Here is a 21,823-nt window from a genome sequence, read left to right as displayed (position 1 = left end):
ATGTATATGTTTGCATGTATGGACATGTATGTGTTGTAGAGCTCATGCTTTGTGCACAACTTGATTCGTAATCAGCCCAATATAGCTGCGGTGAACCAAGCCTAGTCTACCAAACAACAAGTAAAAGTCTCAATATCCTTGTTTCTACTTGGGCCTAGGTACTATCAAAAATAAGAACCCACAATGAGTAATTGAAAATAAAAAATGATATATATATAAGAAGAATGCTTGGGACAACAAACATCCATCTCGTTCGTATTTTGGATACCTGTACAACCATCGAAGATTGTTGAAGTGACTAATTTTAGTTATCTAAATAGTGTATCTAATAGTGATGATCCCTACTGTGATCCTTACATATATGATACTAAATATAGTTGGAATAAACACATTATCCAATTGAGAAAAAAAAAATCTATTTTGATTTTCTAAATATAGTTAAATAAAATATAAAATAGGAAATTTTTTGAATCCAAAAATTACAATAGAAAATACAAAGGGAGATTTATGATGATTATAAAATTTTTTATACTATTACTAGGTAATCCAATATCCTTATGCATGAAGATACTAGGTAATCCAGTATCCTTATGTATGAAGAAAATCAATTCAATCGTTGTGGTTGGACTCTCTTATGGATTTCTGACCACATTTTTCATAGGGCATCGCCACTCCCTTTGGCGGCATCCACTAATTCGAAACTTAACTTGAAAGTCATAGTTCGACCTAGGTGTCTTTGGGATGCCCACTTGGCTCGAGGGATATAGCTCAATTGGTAGAACTCTGCTCTTGCAATTGGGTAGTTGCGATTATGGGTTGGATTCTAATTGTCCAAGCGACAATAATAGTATCTTAAACCTAAACCAATGGCTCACATTTTCTAAGTAAAAGCTGATTAATTAGAAAAATCTAGTAAATCATTGATTTATCTAGTGTCTAATGTACATGTATAATTCACTTCTACTACATAGAAAATTTATGACATTCGAGAAAAAGGAACGACTATGAAAAAATTGATTATTGACCACTTAAGTAAGTAAGTTTCTTTGACAAAATTAAGACTTCTTAACAAAATTAATAATTATTGGGTATATAAAATTAAAAATGAGTGTAATTATGATATGGTCCTCGCATCAATTTAGACACATGCGCAAAATTGGATTCTAATTTCAAATTCTAATTGAATTTTCTCTAAACTTTGCTTTTATATATATATATATATAAATTTTGGGTAAATTACAAAGTAGATCCCTATTCATTTACACCATATCACAATTCGATCAATAACTTTTCAATTGTGTCAATTTGGTCCTTAACATTTTCAATGTCGTGTCACTTTAGTCCAAATTGTTTTTTAGATGGAACACACTGACATATCAAACAAAATAGTAAAAAAGTATTTTTCATGCCACATCAACTGCCAATTGTACTGCCAATGCCATGTCAGATTTATAAAAATAGAATAAATAAATAATACACCCTCTTCAAAAGCTTTAGCCTAAGCTTCCAACGGTCCCAAAGGAATGTTCAACCTTTTACCAAGAGCACCAACGTCCAATCCCATCTCATCCCTTATCACAACACCCACCCCACACATACGTTGAAAAGGAAAAATAGCCGCATCCACATTAATTTTGAACAAAGGAGCAGTGGGTTGATTCCAAGCACGAGAGCACATAGCAGAAGCAAGAGGGAGCTTCACATTTACAGACCAGAACTCACTGATAAACTGCCCATCCCACTGCACTAGCAACAGACTCGACAGAAATTTCTTGCCATCTCGTTTCTAATTCCTTCTTGTCCACATAGCCCTAGCAATAGTGATAGAAAAAGATAAGGCATCATCACTACATTGTTGGCTGTCCAAAGAAACCAAAGCAATTACATAAAGTTCTAAAACTGCATATTAAGCCGAGACTGAAAAATATCAGTCAACTCCCACACTTCAGCAGCGGATTTACAACTCCAGAACAGGTGACCCGATAACTCCCCTTCTACACCACGAAGCTCACACTTATCATCCACCAAGATACCTCTCCTCAGATTAGATAGACAAGGTAGAATATTTTTGCAAGCTCTCCAAGCAAAGTGCTTCACCTTATTAGGAATTTGTAGGCAGAGTTGGAGGAGAGGCTTGAAGCAGAGATGGAGGCAGCCAATGTGTTACACAGGAAAATTATGGGCAGTAAAAAGGTGGCTAAGTCCAAAAATAAGGGATGCAGAGAGCTGCAAAACCTGGTTTCTTCGGTGAATTATGACAGAAGATAGAGGGTGGTCTTGTGATGTTGCTTGTAGTTGGGGATTTTTTAGTGTTTATGAAGATAAAAATGATTTCGTGGAACGTTAGAGGTTTAAATGACCCTCGGAAACGCCTTGTGGTGAAGAACTTGTTGCGGGAGTGGAAGTGTGATGTTGTTTGTTTACAAGAGACAAAAATTGCGAGCATGAATCGACAGTTGGTTTGTAGTCTGTTGGGCTGCCCATATGTGGACTGGGCTGTGTTGGAGGCGGACCGGACTGCTGGTGGTATTTTGCTTATGTGGGACAAAAGGGTTTTGGATAAGGTGGAGATTATGGTTGGTTCATTCTCAGTGTCGGTAAAGTGGAAAGGGGTGGGGGACGGGTTTATTTGGGCTTGCTCAGGCGTCTATGGTCCAAATGAGAATGTTGAGAGGGGTCTCATGTGGGATGAGTTAGTGGGAGTTCAGCAGTGTTGGAGGATTCTGTGGTGCTGTTTTGGGGACTTTAATATAGTCCGTTTTCCTAGCGAGCGTAGGGGCGAGACCCGTTTTTCCACGGCTATGGAGAAATTTTCTGAATTTGTTGAGGATCTTAACTTGGTGGATTTGCCTTTGGAAGGAGGTAGCTTTACTTGGTCCAGTGGTTTTGATCAACCAATGATGTCTAGGATTGACAGAGCTTTGGTCACTCCTGATTGGGAGGATCATTTCCCAGATGTTTCTCAAAGGATTTTACCCCGTACTGTTTCAGACCACAGTCCAATTCTCTTGGAGGCAGGGGGAATGGCAAGGGGGAAAAGTCCATTTAGATTTGAAAATATGTGGTTGAAGTCGGAAGGTTTTGTAGATAGGGTTCAAACCTGGTGGAATCGATATTCCTTTGTAGGTACTCCTAGCTTTGTGCTTGCGAGAAAATTAAAGGCTCTAAAAGAGGACATTGTGCAATGGAATCGCCGAGAGTTTGGCAATGTAGCGCGTCAAAAGAAGCAATTACTGGAGGAGTTGATAACATTAGATGCTAAGGAGGGAGATTTTGGTCTCTCTGATGGGGAGAAAGTTCATAGGGCTAGTTTGAGGTCCCAGGTGGAGCATCTTCTTTCCTTAGAAGAAATTTCCTGGAGACAAAAATCTAGGATGTTATGTATCAAGGAAGGGGATAATAACACCAAGTTTTTTCACAAAATGGCTAATTCCCATAGACGGTCCAATCACTTAAGGACCTTGGAGGTGGATGGGGTGGTTTTTGAAGAGGCTTCCGAGGTAACTTATCAAGTTGTACAATTTTATAAAAATTTGTACAAGGAGACTGAGGAGTGGAGGCCTTTTGTGGAGGGTTTAGATTTTGATCGTATCGAGGATAGGGAGAGGGTTTGGCTTGAAAGGAAGTTTGAGAGAGAGGAGATTCTTCAAGTTGTTAGGGGTTTGGAAGAGGACAAAGCTCCAGGTTCGGATGGGTTTACTATGGCGTTCTATCATCATTGCTGGAGGATAGTGGAGAAAGATGTCCTAGCGGTCTTTGAAGAGTTTTTCCATCATTGCAAATTTGAAAAATCCCTTAATGCGACCTTCATTGCTTTAATTCCTAAAAAGAATGATGCCTCCAATATTAGAGATTTTCGACCTATTAGCTTGGTGGGGAGTGTGTATAAAATCTTGGCTAATGTCTTGGCAAATCGCTTGAGAGTGGTTTTAGATCAGTTGATTTCTGAGAATCAAAACAGCTTTGTGGGTGGGAGACAAATCCTTGACTCAATTCTCATTGCGAATGAGTGTGTGGATAGTCGTGGGAAGAGTAGGGTTCCTGGAGTCATTTGTAAGCTTGATATGGAGAAAGCTTACGATCATGTGAATTGGGAGGCTTTGTTGTATCTGCTGAATAGGATGGGTTTTGGAGTGAAGTGGTGTAAGTGGATTCGTTCTTATATATCCACAATTCAGTTCTCTGTTTTGGTTAATGGGTCCCTGACTGATTTCTTTAGTAGCTCAAGGGGTTTAAGACAAGGAGATCCGCTATCTCCTATGCTGTTTTTGATCTTGATGGAGGTGTTTAGTAGGATGTTAAGGAGAATGGAGGGAGCTGGCTTGATTCGTGGATTTAATCTTGGGGGTAGGAGGGATGGTGGGGAACGTGTTTCACATCTCTTATTTGCAGATGATACCATTCTCTTTTGTGATGCAGATGTGGAGCAAATTCTTCATATTCAGTTGTTGCTCCTTAGTTTTCAGGCGGTAACGGGTTTGAAGGTCAATGTGCATAAGAGCGAAATGGTTCCTATAGGGGAGGTTGGTGATGTGCATGCTCTGGCTGATATATTGGGATGCAGAGTTGGATCTTTACCTATGTTGTATCTTGGCATGCCGCTGGGGGCTCCTTACAATTCCCCTTTAATTTGGAATACAATTTTGGAAAATATTAAGCGGAAATTATATGGGTGGAAGAAGTTGTACTTGTCTAAGGGGGGTCGTTTGATGCTTCTCAAGAGTACGCTTTGTAGTCTTCCGACATACTTTCTATCGCTATCCACTATTCCTACTCGTGTGGCTAATAAAATTGAAAAGTTGCAAAGGGATTTCCTTTGGGGAGAGAGCAAGATTCATTTGGTTGGTTGGGACAAAGTTTGTGCGCCTATAGCCAATGGAGGTTTAGGGATTAGGAAACTCACTACCTTTAATAAGGCTTTGTTGGGGAAATGGTTGTGACGGTTTGCAAAAGGAAGAGGGTCGGCTATGGAGGCGGGTTGTAGCTTCGAAATATGGGGAAGAATGGGGGGGATGGACCTCAAAGCTGGGTAGGGGAGCTCATGGGTGTGGTTTGTGGAGAAGCATCCGCATGTGTTGGGAGGATTTCAGCAAAAATTGTCAGTTTGTGGTTGGAGTGGGGAATAGGGTGAGGTTTTGGCAAGATGGGTGGCATGGGGATCAATCTTTTCAATTGGCTTTTCCAAGGCTGTATGGCATTGCCATTGTGAAGGAGGCTTCTGTTGAAGCTTCTTTGCATAGGCAGGGGGCGGAGGATAGAAGATTTTGGAATGTTCGGTTTAGTAGATTTTTTAATGATTGGGAGATGGATGAAGGGCTGCGGTTTCTTCGTATGTTGGGTGCTATAACCCCTCCTATGGATGTTGGAGATCAGATGAGATGGAAATTGAAGCCTAATGGAGCTTTTGACATCCGGTCGTACTATAACAAATTAAGAAATTCTCCTTCAACTATCTTTCCTTGGAAAGCTATTTGGAGAGTAAAGGCCCCAAGGCGAGTTTCTTTTTTTGTTTGGTGTGTAGCTTGGAATAAGATCCTAACGGGAGACAATTTGAGATTGAGGAGATTGAATTTTGTGAATTGGTGCATTATGTGCCGTCATTGTGGAGAGACGGTAGATCACCTTCTTCTTCATTGTGAAATGGTCTACCGGTTATGGAGCTTTGTTTTTATAACTTTTGGCTTGGTCTGGGTTATGCCTAGATCGATTTCTGAATTGCTTTTTGGTTGGTGGAATTGGCTGGGGGAAGCATTCATCTCAGATCTGGAATTTAGTCCCGCTGTGCATCCTTTGGTGTATTTGGAAGGAGCAAAACCGGAGGACTTTTGAGGATTTGGATAGCTCTAGTGATCAGTTGCTTGTTTTTTTTAGTGGAACTCTCTTTGATTGGTCTCGCGCGTGGGGACTCACGTCTAGTGATTCCCTCCCTTCTTTTCTTTGCTCCATTTTCCTTTTGTATTTTACTTGTTGTCTTTGTTTCTCTTTGTTCTCTTCTTCTTGTATCTCCTAGGTTGCTCTGTGTTTTTTTAAGCATAGAGTAACCTTTCGTATTTATATCATTCTTACTTATCAAAAAAAAAAAATTCTTCCCCCAGAAATTCTTAATTGCCCCATCATTAGAGCAGCTCCCTCTCTCTGATTGGTCATGCTGGTTCAAGGCCACCATATATGCACTTCAGACACAGAACATTCCATTAGATGTTGCATTCCAGACAGACTTCACCACCTCAGCTTTCCACTCTCCACGTTCACCGTCAATCAACTCAGAAATCCGAGTATGATCCTCCAGCAAATTCTTGGGAGAAGAGACTTTGAAGGTCAATGGATTTGGAAGCCATTTATCATACCAAATCCGAATTTTCTGACCATTTCCCACCCTCCAACTCATACCACTCCAAACAATACATTGAGTTATTGTAGAAGCCACATTTAATCGTTTTCTATGAATTCTATATCTAAATAATCTACACTCTTTGAGCCTAGAAATGTATCTTTGTTGGAATATCTTTTTAAAAGCTTTTGTAATGGTCAATTGCATGAAAGCTGGCATCTTTTTAACTACTTCTCACATCATAGCTAAACTAATCCAAGATCCTCTTCCTACATTAAGAAGTATCAAATCAAAAGATCCTAGAAATATACCATAATATTCAGATTCGAGTAAGGCTTGCAACTATAAGCTATGATTGGTCATGAATCATGATAGAGATCAAGGGGTTGAGGAAATGAAGGCCAATGGACACGACTCCATCATGTACTTTATCTAATTTCATGTTGTATCATGTTTCTTGTCTCACAATGAAATCTTTTTTCTTTTTCATAATGTACAAATCCACAAAGAGGGATGACAAGGTATGTACAATTCAAATACAACCATTCCTTTTTTTTTACCTTTTAATTTCTAGCCAACTCATGCACCGACATTGATGGATGCAATCCTATCTTAATTTATCCATGTGTGCATGTTATAATATATATATATATATATATATATATATATATATATATATATATATATATATGTATGTATATATATTTCACGCCTTTTCCCTTGGACATTACCTGGACAACTAGCTTCATTTGGCTTTAGGATTCAGCTAAAATTTTCACCAGCTACTGGTCAGATATATAGGTACCCCAAGCCCAACATCAACACTCCTTTTGTGGTTAGATTACTCCTTTCGATGGAGTGAACTTGGAACTAACACAAAAATCTAATGTACTCATCCTTTCATTACTTAGCAATCAAAAAAAAAAAAAAAAATCTTCCCATATATATATGTATGACAATAGGTAATGGTGACACCCCTATCAAATACTACATCAACATGCTTTAGATCTAAAATGAATTACTATAACACAGCCAACATCAACTCTCCAAACATTCAAGTCATTCATACTAGAAAAACTAATACATTTTTCAAAATGTATCCAAAGAATTGAAAGACACTGCATCTAATCAACACTACATGAGTAACAATTTCATTGTAAATTCACCTCTTCACCTTCCTCACGAGCAATGGAAGCCGAGAGAATTCCAAGGTCACGATTTAAGAATGTTAATGCAGACTCACACTCAGAGATTATTCTCGTTACAGAAGAGGGCTCACCAGCAATTGTTTCAGATGATCCAACAGCGAGAGCTGCATGGGAGTCTCTAAGATTCCTCAAGTTCCCTAGGAACTGTAACCAATGCAGAACAGTATCCAAATTAGTGATTATGACAGTTGCTTCAGAAGCAAAAATATTTCTTCAAATATGTCCATGACAAAAACTACCGGAGTACAAGATTGACATTGATGTAAGCTGTTATAATTAAGCCTAAATTTGAAAAGAATTTAGATATAATGCAATTCTGTTTTTGATAAATAGTACTTTTACTCATAAAGACGAGATTTTATGTACATAAAACTCTTGTAAATGATAGTACAGAAAAACACTCTTTGATAAGTAATAATGCTTCATTGAATAATATACTTTATAGTAAAATAAATAGAGTATCTACAAGCGAATGCCTAACACTAACTCCAAAGCACCGAGACCACTCAAATAGAGATCTCACAAAAAAAGATTTCAGCTCAATAATTGAAACCTCCACCGCCAGAAAAAGTACGATTATTCCTCTCCCTCTAAAGTGTCCACATTAGACATAAGGAGGTCATATTCTACGCCAAATAGCTCCATATTTTCTAAACCAATTCCTCCATTCAAATAACTCTACAAACCGTATTAAGCACCAACCAATGAACCCCAAGCATAAAAAGAATTAGAGACCACAGTTTCTGTAACACCCCCAAGTGGTCTATTCTCCTCAATCACATCCATCATCTGGATACTCCCTAATAAAAGATTCTTCCTACCTATCACATTAGAAATTCTTATTCCACTGCTTTGGATCCGATTTAAGTGCTTTCAATTTGTTCACCAGGACAAAACTAGGCAAGCCATGAACATGATAGGAATTCCACCACATCTCACCTTGTCGGTAAACCCCTCAATTTTAACCAAATATTTTCAAATCTAAAAGGACTGCCCCTTTGCATAACCAACACCATGATCAAAGGTTTATGAAATTGTCAGCAGGTAGATTGGCCATTTTTGGGATCTGTTGGAGCGTTAAGTGGTATAGTGATGATGTGGGATAAAAGAATTGTCAAAAGAGTTGACAAAGTTGTGGAAAACTTCTCCCTTTCATGCAAATTCTGAGTGTATACTGGTTTTAAGCAGGCCTTTCACAGGGGTTTATGAGCCAAATATTGATGAAGCTTCTTGGATTGTGCATATATCATCAGAATAAAAAATAATAATAAAAAAATCAAATTTTAGGGTGGGATCTAAAATTTCAATTTTTGTTTTTTGAGGTGAAACAAACTTTTTTTTATAGGTAAGTTGCGCACACCCATTGGGTCTTGAACCCACAAGCTCACCTTTCATCTCATTATTATGGAAGAATGAAGTGCCAGTTGAGCCTCATTAGCAAAAACTAACTTTTTATTCTTTAAGAATTTGGATTTTAGATTATTTTCATTGGATCCGGGGATTTAAGTTATCTTAAGTAAATGGTATTAAAATAAAAGATGACATTTACTTGTAGAATCCTGAGGATCACTTGGTTATTTTTAAACATTGCACCAGCACCGACTGCAGGTAAATAAGAGTGCAGTTGTAAGCATTTTGAAAAAATTTGGGGCTTATCACAATTTGGCAGAAACCTGAGATCACTTTGTAATTTTTAGACACTGCATCTCCTAGCATTGACTAGTGACTACCCCTCTTCGATAAAAATCTAGATTCTTCTCAATGAAATGAGAGAGTTTCGCTTGAGCAGAAACTCAAAAGAAAGGGGAGACACCACTGGTGCAAGGCAGAACCTATTCAAGTTATACAGATTTTAGTTTCGGCTTCAGGTAAGTGATGATTCCATGATTTTTCTTCCCTTGGCCAAGTCTTGCTCCTATTTCTTGAGGAGTTACTTCTCTGATCTAGAAATATTTACCTTCCTCTCCTAGTTTGCTGCCTCAGTTCTCAATCTGTTAAGTATGTTCCTCGTGTTTCAGATTTGAACCTCATCCTTAAAGCCAAAATAAAGTTGGTTTGTTACAGCTTTGTATGAATTATGGTTGCTGGTGATAACCTTTGATGAAATCCATAGTTCCATACTTGATCTTTTGCTTCTTAATTTGTTTCTCAGATTTGATTTTCAAGTATATGAATTTATTTTACTCAAATCATGAGGTGTATGCTGAAATTATGTTTTAACTCTTCAATCCATTGCTGGAACTATTTTGCAGCATCATGTACAGGCCTAATTCAGTTCCAACAGGCTGGGTTATCTCCATAGAAAAGGCAGTTTCGATTTTACACATGTTAATACTTATTCCTAGTTGCTGTTTCACTATGGGTTCTTGCTGTCCTGTTCTAGTTTTGGTACTGTTATGCTACAGCCCAGCACTTACATGGTGACATATGTGAAATAAACCAGATTTGAACTTCAGTCCATTGAATATATTGGCTAAGCTGATTTCCCTTATGTTTTGGACTCATAGTTGAATAAATTCACTTGTCCTTCGTTATCTAGTCAAAAGCTAAATGTGGTACATCCTAAATCCCACAAACCTGGTCTTGGCATCTTAAATATATTTCTTGTTAGCACCTTTGAAGCCTACACATCTTGTGATAAATTATAAACTTTGGCCTCATCTAAATTGATGGTGAGTATTTCATTTGAAACCCTAGCAAATAGTATGTGTCGTGGACCAGGGACAGAGCTACCTTATGGTGCCCCCCCACCCCAGGTCCAAAATTTTAGATATGTGTGTGTGCGCGCACACGCAAGCACATGCATGCAGGTCTTGACTAATGAGTCTATGCCATAACTCGGTCACCCATACAAAAATTCCTGGCTCCACCCCTGTTTTAGACCCACTTGATAAAGATATGTGGGAATTTGGCTATGTGTACTTTGGACCTCATCCAACATGGTGATGGGGATATATGAACTTTAAAACTTTCCCTAATAGTGGTAAGGATATATGTACCATTTTCAAGCTGGATAATGAGAATTCTGAATACTTGCACCCAGTGAACTTATTGAGCATTCTTCCATATGCCAGAATATGTAATGCATATGTGAACTTTGTACCTATCAGGTATGACATTCTGAACTTCGAGGTGGCCCCTTGATATACTAAACTCTACTTGTTCTTGAGCCATCTAGCCCCTATAATCATTAGAATTCTATTTGATTGTGAGACTGAGAGCCACCATGGCATTTGGTACCTTTCCAACATTATTCAATTCTATCATGAGCAAGGAACTTCGGATCATTTGAATTCTGATACTTTAATAAATTTGTTATTTGAACTGTTTTGAACTTCTTACAACTAAATCTTAGATAGTCATAATTGAGATATTAAGTTTTTTTTTTCACATATTTAATATATCTTTCATTACTTATCAAAAAATAATTTTTTGCTCTATATGATCATGGACTAAACTAATTTAGTTGCTTTGTGCGATTGATGTGATTTTGGGCTAGTCAGACCTAGAGATTTCACCGTATTGAGTCTCAGGTCGTGAAAGTTTCTGAGCTATATCACTATGCACTAATAAATGATCCACCTTCTCGCCATTACATCTGCACATGCAATACCAGTCCACCTGAGTTATGGCTTTATGCCTACGTTTGTCAGATTGTTACAAGTCAAAATTACACACACAGATGTCCATACAAAAAAGGCCACCCTTCAAGGAGCTTTATTACTCCACGGCATTCCAATGAAAACACACTCCAATAGAACCTTATTTAGAGCAAACATTAAATTGACTTGTTAGCCAAGCTCCAGGTCAAACAATCAGGACCCTCTTCTCTTGGAACATTAGCACACAAAGTATCAAACAATTAATCCACATATTGTAATTCCGAATCATTGAGAGCTCGTATAAAGCATATATTCCACAATCTCCTCTTCAATCTAAGATGAAATTTTCGTCATAAAACTTGTATTCAAGATAAAAGCATAATTGACACTTTGCCCCAATCAACAGCCTTGTAACCTTATGTTACCCCAATGTCGGGAGACCCTGAATGTGTGATAGCTTCACAAACTGCTAGATCTGTTTACTTATCTCTATGTATTTCACAAAAAGTTTAATAGAGAAAGACAGGGAAGGAAGGAGAGTAAATAGGTGAATGGGTTTTAGACGGAAAGAGCATGGAATGCTTGCATGCATCACAATGGATCCAAGCAGACCCCACCTCACGAGAAGGTATACCCTGCATCAGGTATATGCTTCTCCTCTCTCACAGTTGGTGGGACCCACCAGCTGTGAGAGAGGGGAAACATATACCCGCAGCAGGGTATTTTTTTCCCCCACCTCACAGGATGCACTTGTGTGCACACACATGGAAAGGAAAAAGATTTTTAAAAAAATGAAAAGGGGATCAGAAACTAAGAGGTGAAGTTGTTGATTGAGTGAATGCTTAGTAGTGCATACATCACATCAATAGGCAAACACAAAGTATTAACAGAAGCAGTTATGGAAGGGATGAGAAACTAGGACAAATTAACTTCATAGATACGTATAATAAGGGAAATGAAAAACTCAGGAAAGATGCGATCAGCAATTGCATTATCATATATCCAAATATGCTAATATCAAAATATACTAGTATCATACTATATAAAGTATACTATATTGGTATGGTAAATTGCCATCAGCATTTTAGCTGGGCTTATTTAAGTCTTAGTCTAATGACTCTAATCTGAAAGGAACCTCAAAGAATCCACATAATGAGATAATTAAGCATATAAATGGTTTTTTGCATATAAATTTATCAAAACCGAAAGGAAAAGCCTATAATCAAAGATAAAATACATCAATAGATTAGCAGTTAGATACCTTCAAAAGCATCTTGTATGCCTCCAATAAGCGATTTGCAGCTGGGCCAAACCCATGGAGCTGTGGTACCTCCATCATGTGTGTCCAGGGCCGAATTTCCTACCAAAAAACAAAGACATATATATATATATATATATATATATATATATATATATATATATATATATATATATTCAATAACTGCAGTACAGTATGTGAATGTACACATAATAGCATAACAAGATCGTTTGATGGGATGATTCCTAAGTATCAAGAATAAACGTCAACAATTTCCATGGGACTGCAGAAGTTCAACAGATTTTAATCTTAGAAACTTTTCAGCTAAAATGAGGCTGCAACAAATGGTAAAAGCCAAACCATATATGTGAATGTGCAATTTAGAGAAAAGAATCACAAATATATAGCACAACTATTCTTTGTTGGTTGGTACAAATAAAAAGAAAAGCAACATGTTAATGAGAAGAAGAGCATGCCAGACCTTGGTGTAAATCATATTGAATGATCTTGCAGTTTCTAGAAAAGATTCCAAATGTGCCCGCAATTGGGATTCCACCCCTGCATATTCCTCATCTGGGTTGTAAGCATGCTGAATGCACAAGGCAAAAAAACAATCAGAATCAGACAAAAGGAAGAAGCACAAACCATACATAAATACCAGACAAATCTCAGAGTACATAGAAAAAATAGCATACAAAGTCAAAATTACACATTGTCAGAAACAGAGTGGATCAGAATGCATCAGAAAGATAAGAAGTTGGTAATAAATAATATATTGAATGCTCAAAGTCAAAGGGAAAAAGACCAAAGTAAAAACATCTTGACTCAATTTTATCTTATTTCCTCTGGCCAAGATCCAATCCTATCCTGTACTACAACCAAAGCCTACCCCTCTCAGACTTGTGCTACGGCCCAAGGGAACACAAACTTGTTATCAGTAAAGAATTATCTCAAGATTTCAAAAATAATTTATTAATTACAGGTAACAATTATCATCAAACTTATCAAAAAACAAGTAATACTCCTCAAATATTTTCTTCTTTTTTTTTTTAGCTAACAGAAATTACTAAATGCACAAAAGGGCACAGTTCTTCTACATGGAGAACATACAAGAGAAATGCTCTGAAATGAAAACAAAAAATGGCAAAACACAAACTAAATTCTGAGATGGTAAAATCCAACCCAAGGGGAGAAAGAGAAGCCACCGGCCGCCGTTATCAACTCAAACCTTAAAACATATGCTTCAATTGAATTACAAAAAGCTATAGAGATTTTAATGCTACTTGAAGAGGAATTCTTTACACCTTTAGATTAATAATGTCTAAATTTTGTGCCATGAACTATAAGAAAATGTGGAAGGAATAAATTAGAATTTCTTTCATCTAAACAAGAAAGTTTTGGAAAACTCCATGGATGGTATTTGCCAAAATAGGAATCTGAGGGACACAAGATATGCAATATCCTTACCTTAATTTAAGGAGTTCCCATGCCAGAAAAAGGTGGGAGAAGAAGAAAATCTAAACTAAATTTTTCCAAGCCATTCAAATAATTTGACTTGGTAATCACTTTAACGTGATGAAAATTACTAAAAGCACAGAGGGTGGTATTTATTTAATAGTATTAAGTAATTGTTTTATAACCATCAGATATTAAGGAACAGATGTTTGACCAGACGTTACTTTTTTGTAATAGTGATATAAGACAATAACAAGAAATTGTTGGAGAACCATAAATCCCAAAGGCTAAAGCTAAGAAGTGCACCAACAACAGCAAAAGTTCCTCGAATCAAAGGCCTTAAAAACAAACAGGTTCTTAACCATGTTTTATAATCATCAACTCCAAAATATTAACATAGAAATGATGATATCAATTTAGTGACTAGGTATAAATCTTCTTAGTAGAAAAAATTCACGAGAAGCTCCCCAAAAATAATTGTGAAAGGCAATTTAGGGCTAAGGAGAAGAGAAAACCTTTGATGCCAAATCATCAACCTTCTGTTGAAGATTCAACAGTATCTTAGATTGTTCTGAAAGCTTAGTCTCCAGCTCAGAGACATCTGGCCTGCAAATGAACTTCGATTATAGGAACAGAATGTTACTAAATCTGAAGGAAAAAGTCACTAAAAGAAATTCCCAAGAAGAGAAAGAGAGAGAGAGAGATAAATTCAAACCCTCCCCCCCCCCCCCCTAAAAATAAAATGCCTAAAATTAAATGATCTATGCCATGTAAAAAACATAATTCGCTTTACTTGAATAACTAAGATACAAGGATTTTTTTTTTTTTTTCATTTTTTGCTAATATTGCACAATTTAAAGAAAATGGTGAAGCAGGCTTCATGTTGCCACATAATAAAGAAAATTCTATATGTAAAATAACAGAAACAGCAAAGCTTTAAAAATAATTATCGAAAAAATATATAAAGGAAATAGCAGGAGCAGTTGTAGTAGCAAGAGCAATAAAAGTAGCAATAGCAGAGGATATACATAGTAGTGGTGGTGATTCTCTAAGGGCACGCTTGTGATAATATTTCAGCAATTTCCAAAAGAATCTCTCTTTCTCTCTCCCCCCACCCAAACAAAAATCTATGTTCTTCTTAAACTTGCCAAGTCCTAAATGAACCCAAGAGAACCCTAATTTACCATCAACATTTGTCATTGCCAACTCCATGTCTAGAATATTCCAAATTTCAAATAGTACATCTATTATAACAAATGTAACCCATCATCAATGCATTTTCTTATAAAATTCATGACATCTTTTAGTAGAGACAAGACACACAAGCCATCTGAAACTTAAAATAGACTTCCCCAAGTAGCAATGATACATAGTTGACATTATTCTTTGATAGTTAAGAACTTGAATTTGTTCCAAAATCATTCTTCATGTTTCTTTGTAACAGAAAGTATTACGTGCTGTATGTACAGGAGCAATATATAAGTAACCAAAAGGAAAGTTCTGAAACTGAGAGAATCTGGGATTTTCTGGTTTATATAGGAAAGGAAAATTTTTTAAGTTCATTTATGATGCTATGGTTTTATACACTTCAATAAGTAGATCTTTAGGGGGGAAATGGAAACACAGATGGGATAAGAACATTCTTACAGTGGATATATTGATTGAATTTGAACATCTGCAGGGAACAACTTGCACTCTTCAGAGAATATTTGAGCTTGTTTTTCTGCAATAGAATCTATAAGTTGTATATCCTTTGCTATCTGCTCATCAATGCTGCAATAGAATGCAAACCAGATTTCAGGTTCAAAGAAATTTGAGAAATCAGATAGCAAATATTATGCATTTATTATACAAGTTACTGATAGTTTTAAGAACCATGATTGATCTTCGCCAAACATGAAAACTTAGTTGTCAACCAAACATTAAAGTCAGAATCATCACAACCTCCATTCTGGATTATCAGCATAGATGCTTGCCTCCACAAGATCTACAATAAGACGAAGCATTTCAGTGCGGTCCTCATAGCTTCCTCGCCCCTGAAAGAGGAAAATGTATTTAGCAAAAAAATTGAGGAAATTCACATGACAACAAGGTTTGCCACATTCAAATATAATCTACAGTTCATGATACTCCAATAAAACATATGATCCACACATTTGGTTCTTCTTAAGTATTAAGAAGAAGATTAGAATCTCACCTAGATGCACTGTGCAGTCTGATCCAAATCTTTTGAATCATCATTTTTCTAATCCTTTTTCTCTAATATCATCTAGTCTATCTCCTACTGCAAACTTAATTTTCCATGAATATGCCAACATAAATATGTTCCTCATTTATTGTTTCCATGAAGGCTTGGTCACTAGCCTTTTGGGGGCAAAGTTTACTTATCAAAAGAAATGAAAAGAAAAAATAATAAAATTTGTTTCCAAGAAGGCTTGGTGTTAGAAGCTTATATCTTTTCACAGGTCCACAGCATTTTTTGCAAAAAGAAATAGAAAACTTTTGTTAAAAATTTAGGAAACGCCAGCATTATATGGATTTCAATTTGGTTTCTCCAAAATAAAATCCAATTTTGGTTGTCTAACTTCCATAGCATTTTTTACCTAGCCTTGTACAATCGTGAGCTATTTTCCACCCACTTTGCACGCATTCCATTTTTGAAAAACTAAGAATATTGAAATCAGACATCCAAACTCCTTATTACTCAGATACACTACAAATATTCCCAACTTCAAATCACTACCAGTAAGGCAAACATTCATTGGACAAGCATTAAAAGCATAACCACCCTAAATTACTATGAGAATAAAGCTGGTCCGGGTATTTCAACTTCAGCAAGGCTCACTGTCACCCCATAAGCTATTGCACTACCCATAGACCCTGCACGGACCCACAATGTGATGTGAAGGAAACATTCAAGGAATCAGCTTCAACAGGTGATATCATCAATTTAAGAAAGGAAGATCGACTAGCCAACCAAAGTAGAGGACCTCCCTGAGATCCAAACTCCTTATTACTCAGATACACTACAAATATTCCCAACTTCAAATCACTACCAGTAAGGCAAACATTCATTGGACAAGCATTAAAAGCATAACCACCCTAAATTACTATGAGAATAAAGCTTGTCTGGGTATTTCAACTTCAGCAAGGCTCACTGTCACCCCATGAGCTATTGCACTACCCATAGACCCTGCACGGACCCACAAAGTGATGTGAAGGAAACATTCAAGGAATCAGCTTCAACAGGTGATATCATCAATTCAAGAAAGGAAGATCGACTAGCCAACCAAAGTAGAGGTCCTCCTTGAGATAGGGACATAGCAAGGTAGTCAAAGGACAAAAGGTGACTTACGGCACCAAGGCCTTCTACCTGAGACATGAGGCACCAAAAAAGCACTAGCCTTATTGAAGTGAGGACCAAATCCAAAATCAATGTTGCAAACAAAAATAGGAAACAAGTATGTTTTCTGTTCTTTGGAAAACGAATCATTTTCTAGAAAACATTATCTATTGAGACAAACAAAGCATAAGTATCTTGGGTTTATATAGTTTTGCGTCCATGTTGGTCTTTTATATATTACTTTATTAGGTTTTTAGTTTACTAGTCAAACTTGGGAATCCTAATACTACTAGTACAAGAATGAGTACTTATATATCATATATATGTATATATATATATATATGTATACATATATATATATATAGGTGGAGTTGATTAATAAATAAAGTATTTTGAGCACAGAGGCATGTTGGACTTCATGAGTTCTTTCCTCCCTCACTCTTCTCTTATACTTCTTTTCTATCTTGTGCTAATGAGCACCATATATTTGTCTTTTTTCCCTTCTTCCTTATAATCCCAAATCAAGCTCCTCTTTCAAATGAAAACCCTAAATCCACCACAACCAGTTATGTAGGAAAAATTCTGTTTTTTTTTTCCTTCTTCCTAATAATCCCAAATCAAGCTCCTCCTCTTTCAAATGAAAACCCTAAATCCACCACAACTAGACATAGACAAATTCTGCAATTTTTCCTACATCACTGGTTCTAAAGAACTCTCCCAGATCACAAACTAGAACAGTATTCAATGCCTCTCCTAATATGAGAAGGTTGATTCAGTTCATTTTCAAACAAGGCAAGTCTAGCTATTTCTTCCCTGTTTTTGGCTGAGGGGTTGCTTTGGCAAACAACATTGTGTGATTTAGCTCTTTGCTTCAAATCACAGGAAAAAAAATTGGTTTGTCTGAGTAAATGCATGTTTTAGTGCTGGTGAGTTGCTCGTGTAAACTGGTTCTAGAGGACTCTCCTTAATTACAAACTAAGAAAAAACAATTAACCGTCAAAGAAAGAAAGTGGACACTAAAATCTCCCCCACCCCACCCCTGAAAAAAAGATGCACGCTAGAAGAAAGATGCAAAATCTTCCTTCGAATCCAAGTTTTGCAAGAGTTAACAAGCCATTATACAATTTTTTTAAGTGTTTCAAAACATAAAACAGGTTACAATCAACTTTGTTATAAAACTGAAAAGTTTCAAATAACACAAATTCTTCAAGGAGCTCATCACCTGACGCAGAAGAAATCTATCACAATTCCTACATAATGCAATCCCTAAAAGAATTATTGTCAAGACAACCATCCACAAGACCAACAAACCATCATAACTAGGCCACCAATTCATGATTTTATTATAATTATGGTAGAAAGATTAACTACCTATAAATAAATAAAAAAGGCAGCAAGATTAACTAGCCAAGAGACTCTTTCTTATATAGATATCTGATAAGAAACTATATTTTTGTGTTTGATAGCTTTCATTTTGAAAGTTTTTTTTTTTTTTTGATAGGTAATTCGAAAACTTTTATAAATGATAGAAAAAAGAGGAATATAAGGAGTTCATGATGATGAACAACTAGAAAAAAACAAAAAAGGAACAAACAGCACAACAAACAAAGGGAAGTCAGAAACTAAACTAAAGGAGGACAAAAACACAGAGAAGAACAATCAGTAAAACTCCAACACCGAGACCACTCCAAAAGGCTACAATGGCATAAAAACTTTAACTCATCCAACGTCTTTTCTTTGTCCTCAAAGGATCGACGATTTCGTTCCAACCTCACAACCCACATTAAGCACCCTGGAACCAAGTTCCAAATGTCCGAGTTATGCTTCCCAAGCCACTGATGCCAGCAAGATAACAAACCCGCCACCGATCCTGGCATAACCCAAAGAATACCAAAGACCTAAAGCATAAAAGTCCATAAGGAATGGGTAACAGGACAATGAAGAAGAAGGTGGTTAACCGACTCCCCATCACAGCAACACATACAACACCTATTAGCCAAAGGGCGACCCTTAAGCATTAGATTATCCAAAGTGAGGATCCAACCATGTGCAACGGTCCACATAAAGAACGCCACGCGCTTAGGAATCTTTGGTTTCCAAACACCTTTCCACGGAAACAAAGAATTCGAATCACCTTGGATCGCATGTTAGTAAGACCGAGTGTCAAACTTACCATCCCCTTTAAGCCGCCAATAAAGAGTATCTCTCCTTGGAGGTTTATTTGTTTAAAGGTGAAGAAGAAAATAGCTTTAAGCAAATAAGCTAGCTAATCCTCTTAAAGCCATTATCTATCTCACCATTAAGAAAATAAGCTCCCAAAAGAAAAGCTAGCCAAACTGAATTTTGTCATTCAAAGGCAACCAACAATGACTATCCCTTCCGAAAAATTATTTTTTGATAAGTCCCTTCTGAACAAATATTAATAATACCATATTGTATGAAGAAAAACAAATTCACTCTATACCGTTTAAGTAAAAAAGAGAAGAAAAATTGCCACCTACAAAATGCATTTCCCTATTGCATTATGCAATGCAACCACAACAACTAACCAAAATACTAATACACATAGAAGGAACTGAACAACTAACTTGGATGGCTTCTGTATCTATGGTAGTCGTAATGCCTAGAAACTTTGCGATCTCTGCCAAATCTGCAAAAACAGAAAGTCACCATTTATAATTATAAAAATAGGTAAAATACGCTAAAGCAGTCGACATAAAGCAAAGTGGGGCCACTTTCCAAATACCACTGCTTCTATGCCTACCAAAAGGACTTCTTCAAATGGAATACACCTCAACCACTTTTTGAGGCATAACTCATTGAACACCAAAAATCGCAAAATCAAAGGGCCATCCCATAACTCACTGGCAATTAAGCAGAGAACTAACAAGCAATTAACCATCTCACCACCACACTTACACATGCCAGTCCACTAGGATGACCTTTTACGCAAGTTATCAAAAAAAAAATCTCAAGGTGGCTATCCAAATAAAGAAAGCAAGTTCCCTAGGCAATTTACAAACCCAAATAGTTTTGCCAAGAAATTGCATGTAATTATAACCACCTAATGCCTCATAATAGAAAAAAGGTTGTACTCAATCCACAAAACTCTCACTTTTGTGGAGTCTACAAAAGGTGATTGGTAGGTGGCCTAACCCCAAAAAAAAAAGAACTTTTTTTTTAAGGGGAGGGGGGGGGGGGGGGGAGTGCTGATCCATAGTAATGCCTCATGATAGAAACAAAAATCAAATCTTTCTCCATGTTTCAGCATTTAATGCAAACTATGGCATATTTGAATATTAGCAGTTCCAAAAAAACATTTTCCTTTGATGACCTATGCATAAACCCATGTAAAACTTCCCCTCTCAAGAAAGCTACAACACTGATCTTCCAAAAGCATATATAAATCAAATATGGGTCTGTAGTAAAATTCAGTTCCTCAACTAGCGAAGTTTTTTTGTAACTAACTAAAACAAACACAAACTCTCAACATTTTCCTTTCAGATAAAACAGAACAACAATCCTACCTACACACCCAATTTCACAACTTGCTAAAATAGTCAATTTTTAAAAAACAAAAAAAAAAAAAAAAAATAGTGGGTCCGTCCCTGGAACACTTCAGCATGTTATGAAATTGGTCGTGTGCCCAAATTTATCCAAAACCTGAATCATAATGAATGAGAAAAAAGGGGTTACATTGGATGCGAGAAGTCTCTTCATCACGATCCATGGCGTCCCCCTGTGTACTTTGTTGTGAGAAAGGTGATTTATCACCCAATAGCCTGCAATTCATCAAGAATACGAAAAACCCATTTTCATTTTGTAAAAGATAGAAAGAATGGATTCAGAATTTGACGATTTTGCAGCAAATGGATTCAGCAAAAGAAAAAAAAGATAGATAGAGATCTAAAAGAAAAGACGAGAGAGAGAGTGATGGAGGAGACCGGAAGAAGAGCCACTCGAGAAGAGCGTAGCGTTCCATGCCGGCGAAGAGGAGAGACTGAGCAGGAGCATTGGCTCTTGGGTAATTCAGCATCGCCAGTTTTCTCTGTATGTCTTCCATTTGCCTTGCTGCCATTTTCCCCCACACACTCTTCCTTTTCTCTCTCAGTTTATTAGTATATTTTTTTTGAATTTTGAGGATAGTGACTTTACTTCAAATAAAATTGCTACAACAAAATTGAAAATCAACTCATGTCTTGGTTTCATTGGCAAACCTTTAAACGCCCCAATAAACTTTTTTTTTTTTTTTTAAGTAATTTTAATGAAAGAATTTAAAAATAGTTTAGTAATTTTATTGAAAAAATAATAATAAATTACTCTTTCCAATTCCCTCTCTCCCTAGCAGCTACAAGACTGGCATTTAAGTTTACATATTTTAATTCTTGGAATATTTCACAACAAAAAGTAAAATACCCTTATGGGGAAATTACAAATGACCCCCAATAATAGGGGAAAAAAAGTGAAAAATGACCTAATAGATAAATGGGAGCAAGTGTTTTTTTCCTGATTTAAATTGGAAATTACTTCCTTAAAGTTTAGAAGTGTTTTGATTTTACATACTAAAGTTTCAAAATTTGTGTTTCACCCCTTAAATTTATATTTTGAAACAAAAATGATGTGGCA

The 21,823-nt window shown here is 36.6% G+C and overlaps 1 protein-coding gene across 2 annotated transcripts; it reads right to left on the bottom strand.

The window, feature by feature from the left end:
* Positions 1-1,379: 1,379 nt before the first annotated feature.
* LOC142614490 (AUGMIN subunit 7) lies at positions 1,380-21,384 on the bottom strand. Of its 2 annotated transcripts, XM_075787009.1 has the most exons (10): positions 21,142-21,381; positions 20,894-20,979; positions 19,786-19,847; positions 15,799-15,890; positions 15,502-15,627; positions 14,370-14,460; positions 12,881-12,988; positions 12,403-12,501; positions 7,611-7,683; positions 1,380-1,811 (listed from the first exon to the last, which is right to left on the bottom strand). In XM_075787009.1, exons 1-10 carry the CDS (start codon positions 21,273-21,275, stop codon positions 1,747-1,749), a joined length of 936 nt encoding a protein of 311 aa, XP_075643124.1. In that variant the 5' UTR covers positions 21,276-21,381; the 3' UTR covers positions 1,380-1,746. The 2 variants fall into 2 exon arrangements, with proteins under 2 accessions (XP_075643124.1, XP_075643123.1); XM_075787008.1 differs by lacking the exon at positions 1,380-1,811 and having other exon boundaries at positions 7,212-7,683; positions 21,142-21,384.
* Positions 21,385-21,823: the final 439 nt, after the last annotated feature.

The sequence above is a fragment of the Castanea sativa genome, chromosome 11 (genome assembly GCF_040712315.1).
Source record: "Castanea sativa cultivar Marrone di Chiusa Pesio chromosome 11, ASM4071231v1".
Taxonomy (NCBI): Eukaryota; Viridiplantae; Streptophyta; class Magnoliopsida; order Fagales; family Fagaceae; genus Castanea; species Castanea sativa.
Note: the sequence above shows the minus strand (reverse complement) of the source record. Positions and strands in the feature narration are given on the sequence as shown.